This window comes from Micropterus dolomieu, linkage group LG08 (assembly GCF_021292245.1).
Source record: "Micropterus dolomieu isolate WLL.071019.BEF.003 ecotype Adirondacks linkage group LG08, ASM2129224v1, whole genome shotgun sequence".
NCBI classification, from domain to species: Eukaryota; Metazoa; Chordata; class Actinopteri; order Centrarchiformes; family Centrarchidae; genus Micropterus; species Micropterus dolomieu.
Window position 1 is genome coordinate 26,168,400 of NC_060157.1, and position 12,264 is coordinate 26,180,663.

General features: G+C 41.3%; 1 protein-coding gene across 1 annotated transcript in view; it reads right to left on the bottom strand.

Moving 5' to 3' along the window:
• The window catches only part of sdcbp2 (syndecan binding protein (syntenin) 2), an 18,399-nt gene extending 7,138 nt beyond the window's left edge, over nt 1-11,261 (bottom strand). Inside the window, exons 1-6 of the mRNA XM_046056855.1 lie at nt 11,115-11,261; nt 7,947-7,998; nt 7,324-7,420; nt 3,124-3,224; nt 1,595-1,759; nt 80-255 (exon numbers count right to left, since the gene is read on the bottom strand). Of these exons, the coding sequence (XP_045912811.1) occupies nt 80-255; nt 1,595-1,759; nt 3,124-3,224; nt 7,324-7,420; nt 7,947-7,997 (590 nt within the window). The 5' untranslated portion in view covers nt 7,998; nt 11,115-11,261. The remainder of the gene's footprint in view (nt 1-79; nt 256-1,594; nt 1,760-3,123; nt 3,225-7,323; nt 7,421-7,946; nt 7,999-11,114) is intronic.
• Between the last annotated feature and the right edge of the window lie 1,003 nt (nt 11,262-12,264).

The following is a 12,264-nucleotide window of genomic DNA, read 5'->3' on the forward strand; positions in this document are numbered from 1 at the left end:
GTTGACGTTTGCATTCTATTGGTAGGACTGATTGCAGGATTTATGTAGTCTGTCTGTATGTAAATGGTGTAAACCTCACCTGTCCCTGACAACAAGCTCAATGCGAGTCTCGGCCGCAATCTTCAGGGCCTTGTGGGCCTTGTCTACACTCCAGCCAGCACAGTTCTGCCCGTTGATTTGAAGGACCTGGTCCCCGAAACGCAGTCCGGCCAGGGCCGCAGGGGAGTTAGCCTGCACCAGCTGGATAAACACTCCCTGAGAGAGGAAAGATAAAGCATTCAAAAATTAGTCCAAGGAATGAAGGAAGAGAGAAGAGAGAGAAGACAGATGCTGCTATCAGAGAGAAAACAAAGGAAAAACCTCAAGAGGAGGGGCACGGAGAGGAAAGAGGAGATTAAATGTTCATTAAGAGAGAAGAGATGTTGCTAGATATTTGAACCAATAGAACTTTGATGCCTTTAACAACTCTTTCAAAATAGTTAGTAATTGTCATTAATGTCAACGCAGTCTAGTGAAATCATTTGATGGGAATGATGTCCTAATTTTGAAGATTCTGTTAAGTGCGCTGTGTCATTTCAGCAGTACATCGATCACCAATCAATACACTCAATCTTCTGTTTTTACCAACTCATTTGCAAAGGCTTTCAAAAGCAACTCAGTACAAAATGAATAATTAACTATGTTCACAAGCTGGCCTGAGTATCACAGGAGATCATTTGTTGTTTGTGTTTTTCTTACAGCACATTAATGCTTACATGCTCTTAGTACTGATAATAAACATTACCCAGTGCCTGTTTTAATTGCCATGTTACAAGTTACTAATGCAGATGTGTCCCAGGAATATTACATGTCAATAAAAACGGGTCTGTGACATGTTGTAGATCATTTAAGGGGGTTTATAACATCATGAGAAGCAGGTGTGATCAACATCCCTTTATGCTCCAGATACAGAGTAAAACAGGTTTAAAGGTGGGTTATACAATTCTAATCTAATACACTTCTTTTTGTCAAATGCAGCGAATATCTCCTCACGGTGCGCTAGCTGTCTGTTCTGTGTCTGCTGAAAATAAATCCGGTGTTTGTACACAGCCCTGGCTCTGTAAATGGGAATCAAACAAAGTGGCTTGGACCGAGCCATACAACACTATTCCAGCCATATTGTGTGTCAGCTAACGTTAAATGACTTTCCCACAGACATTCAGCTTACTTGTGATGTTAGATATAGTAGCAGGAGAGTGTCTCTGTCTGGAGCTGTCTATTCCTCGCTGCGTGTTAGCTTCGCAGCAGCAACTGTAGCAATAGTTTGCTAACCCACAAGCTAACGTTATATCACCTGCAGTGTCGTTGTTCGCTCTATATCATGGTATTTGTCATGGTGTTGGATTTCTCCACAATCACATACCCCACCTTTAAAGATTCACCAAGTGAAGCAGATTCAGATCTCAACACTGATCTTGTGTGGAAGATTAGAAGAGGGGGGTGTGGATTTCCTTAGTCATCAGTATGCCGTCAAAGGAGTGTTAATTATGAATATTTATTTATTTATTTATTAACAGAGCAGGTTTCCGTCAAAGAGTTTATGATGCTGACTCACGTTGTCGATGGCCCTGAGACGGAGTCCCACCTTCCCGTCCTGGTCCTTACAGAGGATAATCTCCCGCAGCCCTGGGCGGATCTCTGCCCTCCTGATGCCGACGTCTGCCCCCGTCACCGGCCGCACCATCCCCCCAACGCCTGAGAGGGAGGGCACTGCCACTTGCTAAGGAGAGGGGAAGAAAGCCAGACAGCAAAGGAGGTGAGAACGTGAAAGAGGTGGGTTGAGAAAGAAAAAGAGGCAGATTGAGGGGGGGGTGAGGAAGAGGTGTGAGGAAGAAAGGATTAAAGAGGCACGTTGCATTAAAATTCAGCTCGAGATTAAAAGCAATGCTGCATCAAATAGAGGTGCGTGGGAGGATTCAATTTCATCTCCTCCTTCACCGGTGAACGAGATCAGGAATGCTTTAGGCACTGCTCTTGAAAACTTCATCATTAACATGCTTTGCACAAACAACAAAACTAATGGTAGAGGTGAAGACATCAGCAAATGGCAGAGAACACAGATGGTTAAATGCCAGCTGAGAAGCAAGGGTGCTGCGAGAGTCTTGACATCTGCGGGATCCGCATGTACACGACCTCGCACGCACATTTGGAGGGGAGTGAAGAGCTCACACCCTCCCACATACTGCTCCAGGCCTGCGGTGAGTCACTCAGTAATGTGGGTCTCCAGGAACAGAATACTGTTGCGCTCTGATATATCTACTCAAAACAGATTTATAAACACGGAGGGCTGATGGTTTGAAGTGAGAGGCTTTAATGTGACCTGAATTTTAAGAAGTTGTTTTTAACATGGGTCTAATTTTTTTTCACTCTTATAAAAATTATTATTTTTGGATGGAACGAAGATATCAAAGGGGAACTCAACCAATTTGACATATCATAGTCTGTTCACAGGTGAGAGTACTACTGCACATGAAGAAAAAGTTGCATAAAACCTTTTGTGGCCCCAGAGGGAAGTCTGTTGGGCCTGAAGACTACAAGTTTGAAAACAAAAATAATCTGTCATTGATCTGGTTGCATTGTGGGTAACGTGGGTGCCAGGTTTGACAAGGAAGAAGAATGCAGGGGATCCAAAACACAACATCTTTGGTTTCTCTCCTTTGTTTTTAATTGTCCATTGGGAGTCTGACAGCGTCAGGAGTGCTGTGCCAAACTGCTGGAATAGTCTTTTAATAATGCATCCGAGCGGCAATCTCTGGGGCTAAAAAATAAAGCCATGTCCATTTGAGGCTGGATTTTTATATTACTCACTTATTTAAATTACATTACGGCTTAAAGTTATGCATAAGGGTGTGGATGTTTTGAGTGACAGGTGGGTGCCGTCACAGGTAGCTAACCGCTAGCTGTCTGCTAGCGCCCACCTCTTTGACCATTTTTGGATTAGACAGGAGTTAGGTGGAGTCAGGCGGTGCCTCCACACTGACCTTCACGATAGCTCTTCAGAACCTAGGGGTGACGCTACAAAGGCGACGTCCATGTTTTATACAGTGATTAACACACATCCCCAGGACACACACAAACACTTACATTGTCAGCCACAGGCATCAAGGCCAGGTTCCTCTGGACTTCATCACTGTTAAGGGCCAGACCCATGTAGTCTCCCAGCTCCTCCAGGTTCGGGTACAAGCCTGGTTGAATGGAGAGGAGTGGAAGGAGGAGGAGGAGGAGGATGAGGGTGGTGAAAATGGAAGCCAAAGAAAGATGGAGGGAGGCCAAGCAGGTGGAAGAGGTGGAGAGTGAGAGACAGGTGGTTGGTAGGATAGAGAGACCAGAGGAGAGAGAGAAAAGAAACAAACACAATGTTACACGATGAATAAATTATACATAGAGGTAGGGTTTAAACAGGACATACATACTGTATGAGTTACCCTATCTCCTACCCAGGGTATCGATCAAGACAGGCCATTTAATCCCCATCTGATGCTGCATTTTATGTTTTAAATTCATAGCTGTGAAGCTGTTATATTAGCTGCACCTACGGAGCCTTTTTAGCTCATTATTTTTTACACTTTATATTTTATTCATGCTGTCCATCACAGTAGGGTCACGCTTGAGCTACACTGAGCCCTCCATTGGAAGAATGCTGATAATGAGCAGTCTGTGTAGCAATGCAGTAAAACTTTTCTGGCATCAGTATTCAATTCCTTGCTAAGATGGAAAGGCCACTGTAAGTGTTAGCTAATGTACGGTCTGTGTGTCCATTTGTCCTCTATGTCTTCCCGTTTCATCTATTTGAATATTACACAGATATACACATAAAAATGTTTTTTATGCAAATCGATGATGCCTTGAGGCATATGAGTCATGAGGCCCTCAGCTGGTCTGACAGTGGCCTCTTATCTTTTGCCCAAGTAAACTCAAAACAAAGTATTTTTCTTTAAGAATCCAGAATATTAGTCAAGCTTCCTCAAACACACTATTACTGCATTTAGAAAGATAGAAAAAACTAAGGACATGTAAGGAAGGTAGTTAGAGGTACGAAAAGCACAAGTTAAATCAGCCAGTGGCTACAAAGTGGCATGCATACATGACAGCCAGGTATTTAGAAGTTACTGCCTACATTGGTCTTAAGTGCTTGGAAAGTACTTGGGGTACTTCATGTGCAGTATCCAAGGAGAATGCTAGTATATGGTTTAGCTCAGACAAAGCCTAAAGAGTCCTGCATATTGGAAATGCCTTTCCACCATTTTACATAAGCAACAAGAGCTGGGGGGTGAGTTAGCGTTTCCACAAAGTTTGGTGTTGGAGTTTGTGTTATTCTAAATTTTGACACCACAATTTTCATTTTTACTGCAAAGTATATCGGTTCCAATTAGGGCTGTGCAATAAAACAATAATGATAATTATCGCAATATAATTTTTCTCAATAACAATATAACAAATGTTCAATATATCGTCAATAAATAATTATGATGATAAATGATGTAATGCACTTAATTTTAGATAGATATTTTACATATTTATTTTGTTGAGGAAAAGGGACTAAGAAAAGATTTACTAATCATATTTTTTGAAAAAAGATTTTTTTCACAATTGTTTTGAAAGTTCTACCTCAGATTTGTGAAGCGATCCGCCGTTTGTCATGTTCTGACCATAAAGAAAAGTGTACAACCACAATTAACCATCTGGTTTCTTCAACTTTCACTCAGGAGCAAAAATCAACCTTTAAACTTGATGATGATTGATACTTGATTTGATACTTATCCTGATAAATATCAATATCGAATGATATTAAATGTTTTTATCATGATAGAATTTTTCACCCAGCCCCATTTCCAAATGTTGTCACTGGACTCCTTAATTACTAATAATCTGTATCGTATTTGACCTAAAAAGAACACATTGGTCGACGGCTATTGTAAACAGCCAGATCAACTACATGGTCCATATAAAAACATAAAAAATAATTTTGGCATTCTTACACTTACACACATCCATGTCTTGTATGTATTATCATGTATTATGAGACGGATGATTAATAACACAAGTAATGTAAATATCTCAACACTAGGATGTATCATCATAGTGCCAAGTTTAGTATCAGAAACATCAAGCTACTGCAACAACACAAAGAAAGCTTGTTAAAGATAACATCATAGCTAACTTTGCCGGAAAACATATTACTTCCTCATAAACGTGGAAATAAATTCCCAACTTTGAGAGGTTTATAGTTGGCTGTGTGAACTGATCAGGACAGAGTGTTTACTATGGCCGGCGACCAGAAGTTAAGAGACAAGGGCGGAAATGGAACAAATGAGGCGGGGTGGGCCACACAAGGTCAATATACCAGGCAGCATGACAAAAGTCAAACATACAGTACCATGGAGTAGCTCAGTGATTGTGATAACAGTCAATACTTTTATCTATCAGTGAGTTTCTTTGTTTCAACAACAATGACATGTGCAATGAGTGGATCAGGTGGAGTCAAGCACTCAGAAATCACCTACTGTACAGTTAAAGGTGACAGGGTACAGAAACGAAGAGAGAGAAAAACACCTACACATTGTTGGCCAAAAATAAAAGAAAACTGCTAATCATGATTCATCCTGTACTCCTACACTACGCCCTGATAAAAAAAACATAAAAGGTGTTTCATTACTTCAGAAAACGGAGAATGCTTAGTCTTTACAGTTTCACTCTCTTTCTTTTTTCCTCATTTATGTTTGTGTGCTCTCCTGTTTTATCGCCGTCTCTTTCATTCAACTCTCCCACACACGCCTGCTCCACATCTACCCCCGTGAGGGATGGGCATTTCTAGCAAAAAATACTATTCGACAGTCACTCGGAAGACTAGACCATTCTTCGAAGAACCTGAGCACGTAGCACATCTCACAGGGCTGGAGCTAATCTGAAAACGCCACACACACGTTTTACCGGTAAAAACAAAGGAAAATATTTTATATTAAGACAAGACCATGGTCACATAAACTATATAATTTAATGACTATTTGAAAATCATGACTAACCCCTAACGCACATAGGTAAATAGGTAGCAAAAACAAACAAAGCAGTACATATTATAGCAAACCACGAATTACATGTATTACGCATATTGCACAACTAGTGATTACATTACACATTCCCATATTACGCCATACTCCATTACACAATCCCTGCAGCCTCAAGCAGCATTATTTAACATTTTAATTGAGGTAGGCACAGTTAGAGTTTACTTTGGGGTACTCTTCATTGTCTGCCAGAGGGTAAGAGCTCATACTCATCAGCCTCACACTGCCGCATAAAACTCTGTTTCAGCAGTGTTATCTAAAAATGTAAAAATGTGGTTCCTGGGGGGGCTGGTCGTCTAATAATTTATGTACAATGTAAAAAGAACTGGTGAGCTGACACAACCCTGATTGATTTAGATTCTGAAAAGGTATTGTTCACCCTGACATGCTGGATTCGGTTAGTCAAAAAGTGTTTATGTCAATCAGGTCGTCCCCCTTTTACCTCCCTCTCTGTTTCTCTGCACCACTCTAGGAGAACAAACTCCTCCTGTCTCTCCTCTAGCTCACGCATATACCCCTGGGTCTCGAACCTCCTCCCTCCCTCCCTCTCTCCCCATCAACTCCTCCTCCTCTCTCTTTCTCCCATCATGCCCTGTCCCACCACAACTGCCAGGGCCAGTCTCCATGGTGACTCATAGCTAGCTCTGCTGAGGTAAAAACAAAAGACCAAAAGCCCACAGGACTTTTCATCCAAACAGAGAAAAGAGAAACTGAATGAGTGAGTGGGAAGAGGGGGAGAAGTGAGTGAAAATAAGCAGAAAGGTTGTGTTCTGTGATCTCTAAAGGGCCCCTTATCCATCTTTTACCCACTTTCCTCCTTTCTCTCTCTTTTCTGCCATCTCAGTCGGGCTTACTGCAGAGTTTGTGTCTAACAAGCTCAGGAAAACATAAACCCCTGAGCAGAAATACCACGAGAGAGAAAGAAATTGACTCACAAACAGAGAGCCGGAGTGGGGGCCCCATAACTCCTCCTCCCATCCCAGTCCTCCCACTCCACCCATCTTTATCCATCCCTTATACTACAGGTCTGTTCTTCAGGCTCAGAACCACATAGAGACACCAACAAATACCCAGCATGAGAAATAAGGGAAACAAGTCAAATGACATCTTAGAGAAATAAGAGTTTCTGCTGGTTTTCCTGAGTTTTAGACAAGTTTGTGACACAACAAAGGGTTAAAATACTCTCTAAAAAACACTCAACAGTATATGTGAGACTCACTTGATCCTGGCATCCCAGCAGTGGCAGGCTGGAACTGGTAGGTTCCCTCAGTTATGGCTGGCATGGGGGTGGTGGTCTGGGCAAACTGGGCCTGGGCCTAGAAAGTAATGAGATACACCAGTCAACTGGAAGTGCACTGGGACTTAAAATGGTAAATACTAGATGAAAGGCAACTGCCATCAGTACAACACAAATGAGAAGAAAGGGTTGTTAAGGAAACATGCGTACATGTCTCAAACAGTGAATTAATGGTTTTAAGCAGTGTACCACTTCAAAACTAAACACTTTATTGTGGGCCCAAGCAATACAACTGCTAGTAATCACATTAAGTGATTGCACAATATTTATTTCTCTACAACAGTCTACAAGAGGCAGCAACTTAAATCTTCACATGACATGGAAACGTGGCGCTTCAATGACAACGTTACTCTGTGACCCAGTAACTTTCTGCTGAACTCAGGAAGGCTCTCAAGAGACAGATTAAAACAAAAGAGGCCAACACATCCTGACTTTTGGTACTTTATGTATTTTATGGGTAAAAAAATAGAATAGACTGCAGAGTACAGAGCTAATAATCTTAAAATAGACGTCTGCCTAAAATCAATTCTCCTGTACACACTTACCTTGATGACCTTGTCGACCTTGAGGTCCTCGAGGGATGGATACAGGGACATCCTAAGGACAAAACACAAACAGCTGTGAGTGGAGGACCTTGGGAAAGGGAGGTCTCACAGCACTATTGACTGGGATAACCTATATTACCTTAATGGCACACATTTTCTTTAACCTCCATTAAGCTATATTTTATTAAAATTTAATCAGATGACTCTGAGACTAGTGCTGCTGATTTCACTGAGAATCAAACCAACTCTTTATCTGTATGCAACTTCCGGCCACTTTCTGCTCACATCAAATGGCACTGATATGTGACATAAATGACTCACTTCTTATCTGATTTTGTTCTACCTCTGGATGAAGGGCGTGTGTGTGTGTACTGACATATTGCTGTAAATGACGAGCATCACCGTACCGGATGAATGGAGGACAGATGGTACGCAGGCAGAAGTAGGATAAGAAGTGAGAAGTACAGAAAATTTAACATCTTTCCGTTTTATTCGTTGACTCGCAAGCTCAACTGCATTGTGTAACTGCTCTTCCACACTATTTCCATGCTAAAGCATTCTGTTGAAGTTCAAACAATAACATTACACTTAACGAAACTTGGGTCTGTACATACATGTGACTTGTGTGAAGTACAGGCTGCCACAAAACATTATACATAAGTAAACATGGTTTGAGGGAAAAACACGAGAGCACGAAAGCACAGACAATAGTTAACAGCTGACAGGGTCCAATGAGGTTGTAAACTATAATAATAATAATAATAATAATAATAGTCTCCTCAAACCAATCTAGACTCAGAAGTATTCAGAAGAACTCATTACCATGTCACACAAACACAAAAGCAGCCTGAAGAGGAAATGAAAGGTAAGAGTCAGTCAGGTGAGTGAAATTATGCACACTGCACAACAAGCTGAGTCATGCTGTTGCACGTTGACAGTGAATAAAAACAAGTATGTCTGGGTCTGACATATGTTTGTGTAAATCCAATTCATTCATTCATTTGTTTTGATATACGCTATTCCCTGTGCCCTGGTAGTGATTCGGAACAAAAGAAGAAGATAGTGGCTGCTTCTCAAGCATGCAGATCTGCTGGATCCCATCCATTTGTGACATTTTTGGCTTGAAAAACTTCCTAAAGGACTACTAATTTATGGTCTAATCGTTGCAGCTCTTCTACCAATACAGATTCCAATACATCAACTCAGACGCCGCATATTCTAATACTGAGTACCGATTCGATACTCTTTAATAACAACAATGACTCAGAAACTGAAATTAATCTGGATTGGTCATGCCAGTATTACCAGTTCAACAATAATCCCAAAACAGTTTCTTAAAAAGCAAACTGATTTCACTTAAGTCAAATCATAAGAACAGAAGCATCATTTCTTAACCAATTTCCTCACCCCACTGTGACAACTGTGTGTCACAATCACAAGACATGTGAACACATCCCTTATTCAATAAGTAACAGGAAAACAAAGTGATGAGGACGACAGTATAATATAAAAACACCAGACGTTATGACCAACCTCCAGACAGACTATGGAAATACAGAAACCTACTGATAGACGTGACGGACACAAAAAAACAAAATAAACCTAAAAAATTTTTTTTTTTTAAAGTTGCTTCTGATGTACAAAACATCACGCTGATGCCATTTGTACATAGTAGTAGGCTATGTGGTCAGATATTCACTTTGACACCAGTACGCGAGACATACTCACTCCCTAAAATAAGCAAATCACCACATCACAGTACTGCAACATCTCACTCTCCCAGCTACTCCAGCCACTACTCTATTCTGCCGTCCTCAGTCCTCACAGACAAGAGTCTCATTGTGTTAGCGGACACAGAGAGGCATTTTAATACCTTCTAGTGTTTACTTTTCAGCTGTGTTTGTTTGCTCGCTTTATATTCCTCCCTCATGTGAACTAGCTGGCCGCAGGCATAACTGAATAAGCCTGGAAAAAATGAGTGTTTGGCCAGCTCTTGCAATAGCATAATTTAATCCTTGAGTCATTTCTACAACTGCAGTTCAAATGAAGTGGACACTTGATTCTCATTCAAATGTAAAAGAACATTTTCTACATGGTAAATGGACATTTTTGTAGCGATTTTCTACATTAACGGACAAAGTGCTTTGCAATGCATCTCATTCGCCCATTCACACACAACGATGGCTGCCATGCTGGGGCTGCAGGGAGCAAGTTGGGGTTCAGTGTCTTGCTCAAGGACACTTGGGCAAGAGGAGCCGGGGATCGAAGCACCAACCCTGTCATCAACTGACGACCTGCCCTACCACCTGTTTCCAAATGTATATAAAGAGAAAATATGTGACAGAAACGGGGTAAAAAGCTTGGCGAGTGTCCCATAAATGCATTGCTTTACTGAGGACAGTTTAGGCTTCGCATCACTGTTTGCTATGGAAACTGGAAAGGAAAAAGAGGGCTAACTTGAACGAATTGGTTATATACAAGAATGTGGTCCTCTGGGCAGCTTATTCCGGTCTATTGACATGGCTGGGAAAGAGACAGAGGGAGTGGGAAGGAGGAGGAGGAGGGCTGACAACAGTAAAAAGGAACAGGTCTGTACTGCTTGGAAATGACCCACACCCTTTCTACTGTACCTATTAAATGGGCCACATTAACGTTATATGAGCTGCAGACAAAGTACCACTTTCCTTTATAAACAGGCACCGTGAGCTGCTGTATTACCACTATACAACAACACGGGAACTGCATTTAGCTCTGCGATAACACACTGGGCTTAATTGATGTGAGCTTAATAGATTATCCTTTATTTATATTGTATTATTTAGGTCTGTGCACACGTTGTAGTGAGGAACAACTGTTTCCATCATGTGACTGGGTAGGTTAACGTTACGACATGAAATGCTCTAAATCAACGTTAGCTAACCTCATTACAATGTAAGCAGGCAGACAGATGTGGTAGTTAGCTGAAACAGAGCTGATTGAAAGCTATATGACTTAAACAGACTAAACTAGTGCCCTTTAGCTGCGTCGCAAAGCAGACCGTCTTTGTTCCGACATAAACAGCAGGGAAGATAAGAGCTAAGTTAGCCGTAACGTTAGCTTGTTAAGTAACCTGGATGTTACCGCTAGGCAGGGTTTGGTACAACAAAGGTTTGGTAGAGACAGTCTCACCTTTAACGTCTTGGTTGTAAAATCAGCTTAAACACACAAGAAGCTCGGACAGCAGCAAACTCCTTTATTTCTCTATTTCTCTCTCTCCGTCGCTCGGGCGCTTCGTCTTTACTGAAGCAAGGGGGATTTCTGGAGAGTGATGTCACTGCTGGCTTCCTGGTCGTGCAAACCACGTCAATCAATGTTGACGTCGTAAGCCACGCCCCGTATCGGTCACATGAACTTTGATTCACCATAACCATTTTACATGAAGCAAAACCTTATAATAATCAGCATGAGCTACTGGGCATATTTTGTCTCAACAAAACGGTATTTTGAGTCGTGTACTTTGTTTTGGGCCGAAGGTAGGCAAAGGTAGGCTAGACGAAGTACCACATCTTCAGAAATCCAGCAAAAACTGTATTTGTATGCCTAGCGAAAACTGGGAGTGTTTTCAATAAATGTATAACCCTCTAACCAACTCCCAATTGTTATTTTTCATGTTCAAATTCTTCTTTGTGCAGTGGCTACACAATAACATTCTTAGCATGTTGAATACATATATTTATATATATATACAGATCATAATCATAATGTTAAAACACAACACACACAGCATTACAGGCATACATAAAAAATATACATGCAATATAAATTACCTTTGAGGTAGTGTAAGTGCTTAGTTGCCTTCTATAAAGTGCTTACTTTGCAGTTTGTCCATGTCTGTTTCCCATGTCATGTTTGTGGCAGGGTGGGGGTACAGATGGGAGTGGTAAGGGGATATTTCTTGATCACACTGATGGCCTGGGGGTGCATACTGTTCCGAAATCTGGATATTTTTGTACCTATGCTTTCGGTATCACCTGTCAGCCTTCATGAGGTTAAAGAGTTCCTGAGTTGGGTGAGTTGGATCTTTATCTTTATATGATTCTGTGGGCAGCCTTTACTACCTGCTACAGTGCCAGTTTGTTCTACTCAGTGCAGCTGTTAAACCACACTGCTTCATTGATTGATTCAATTGTCCGCCATATGGTACCCAGTCCTTGTATGTTTACAAAATAATAGACAGCAAGATGAACCCATGGCTATCGTGATCTACAGATACACAAATTCAGAAAACAAAAATATCCTCATTACAAACCCAACCCAACATATCACCTTCAGCCACCAA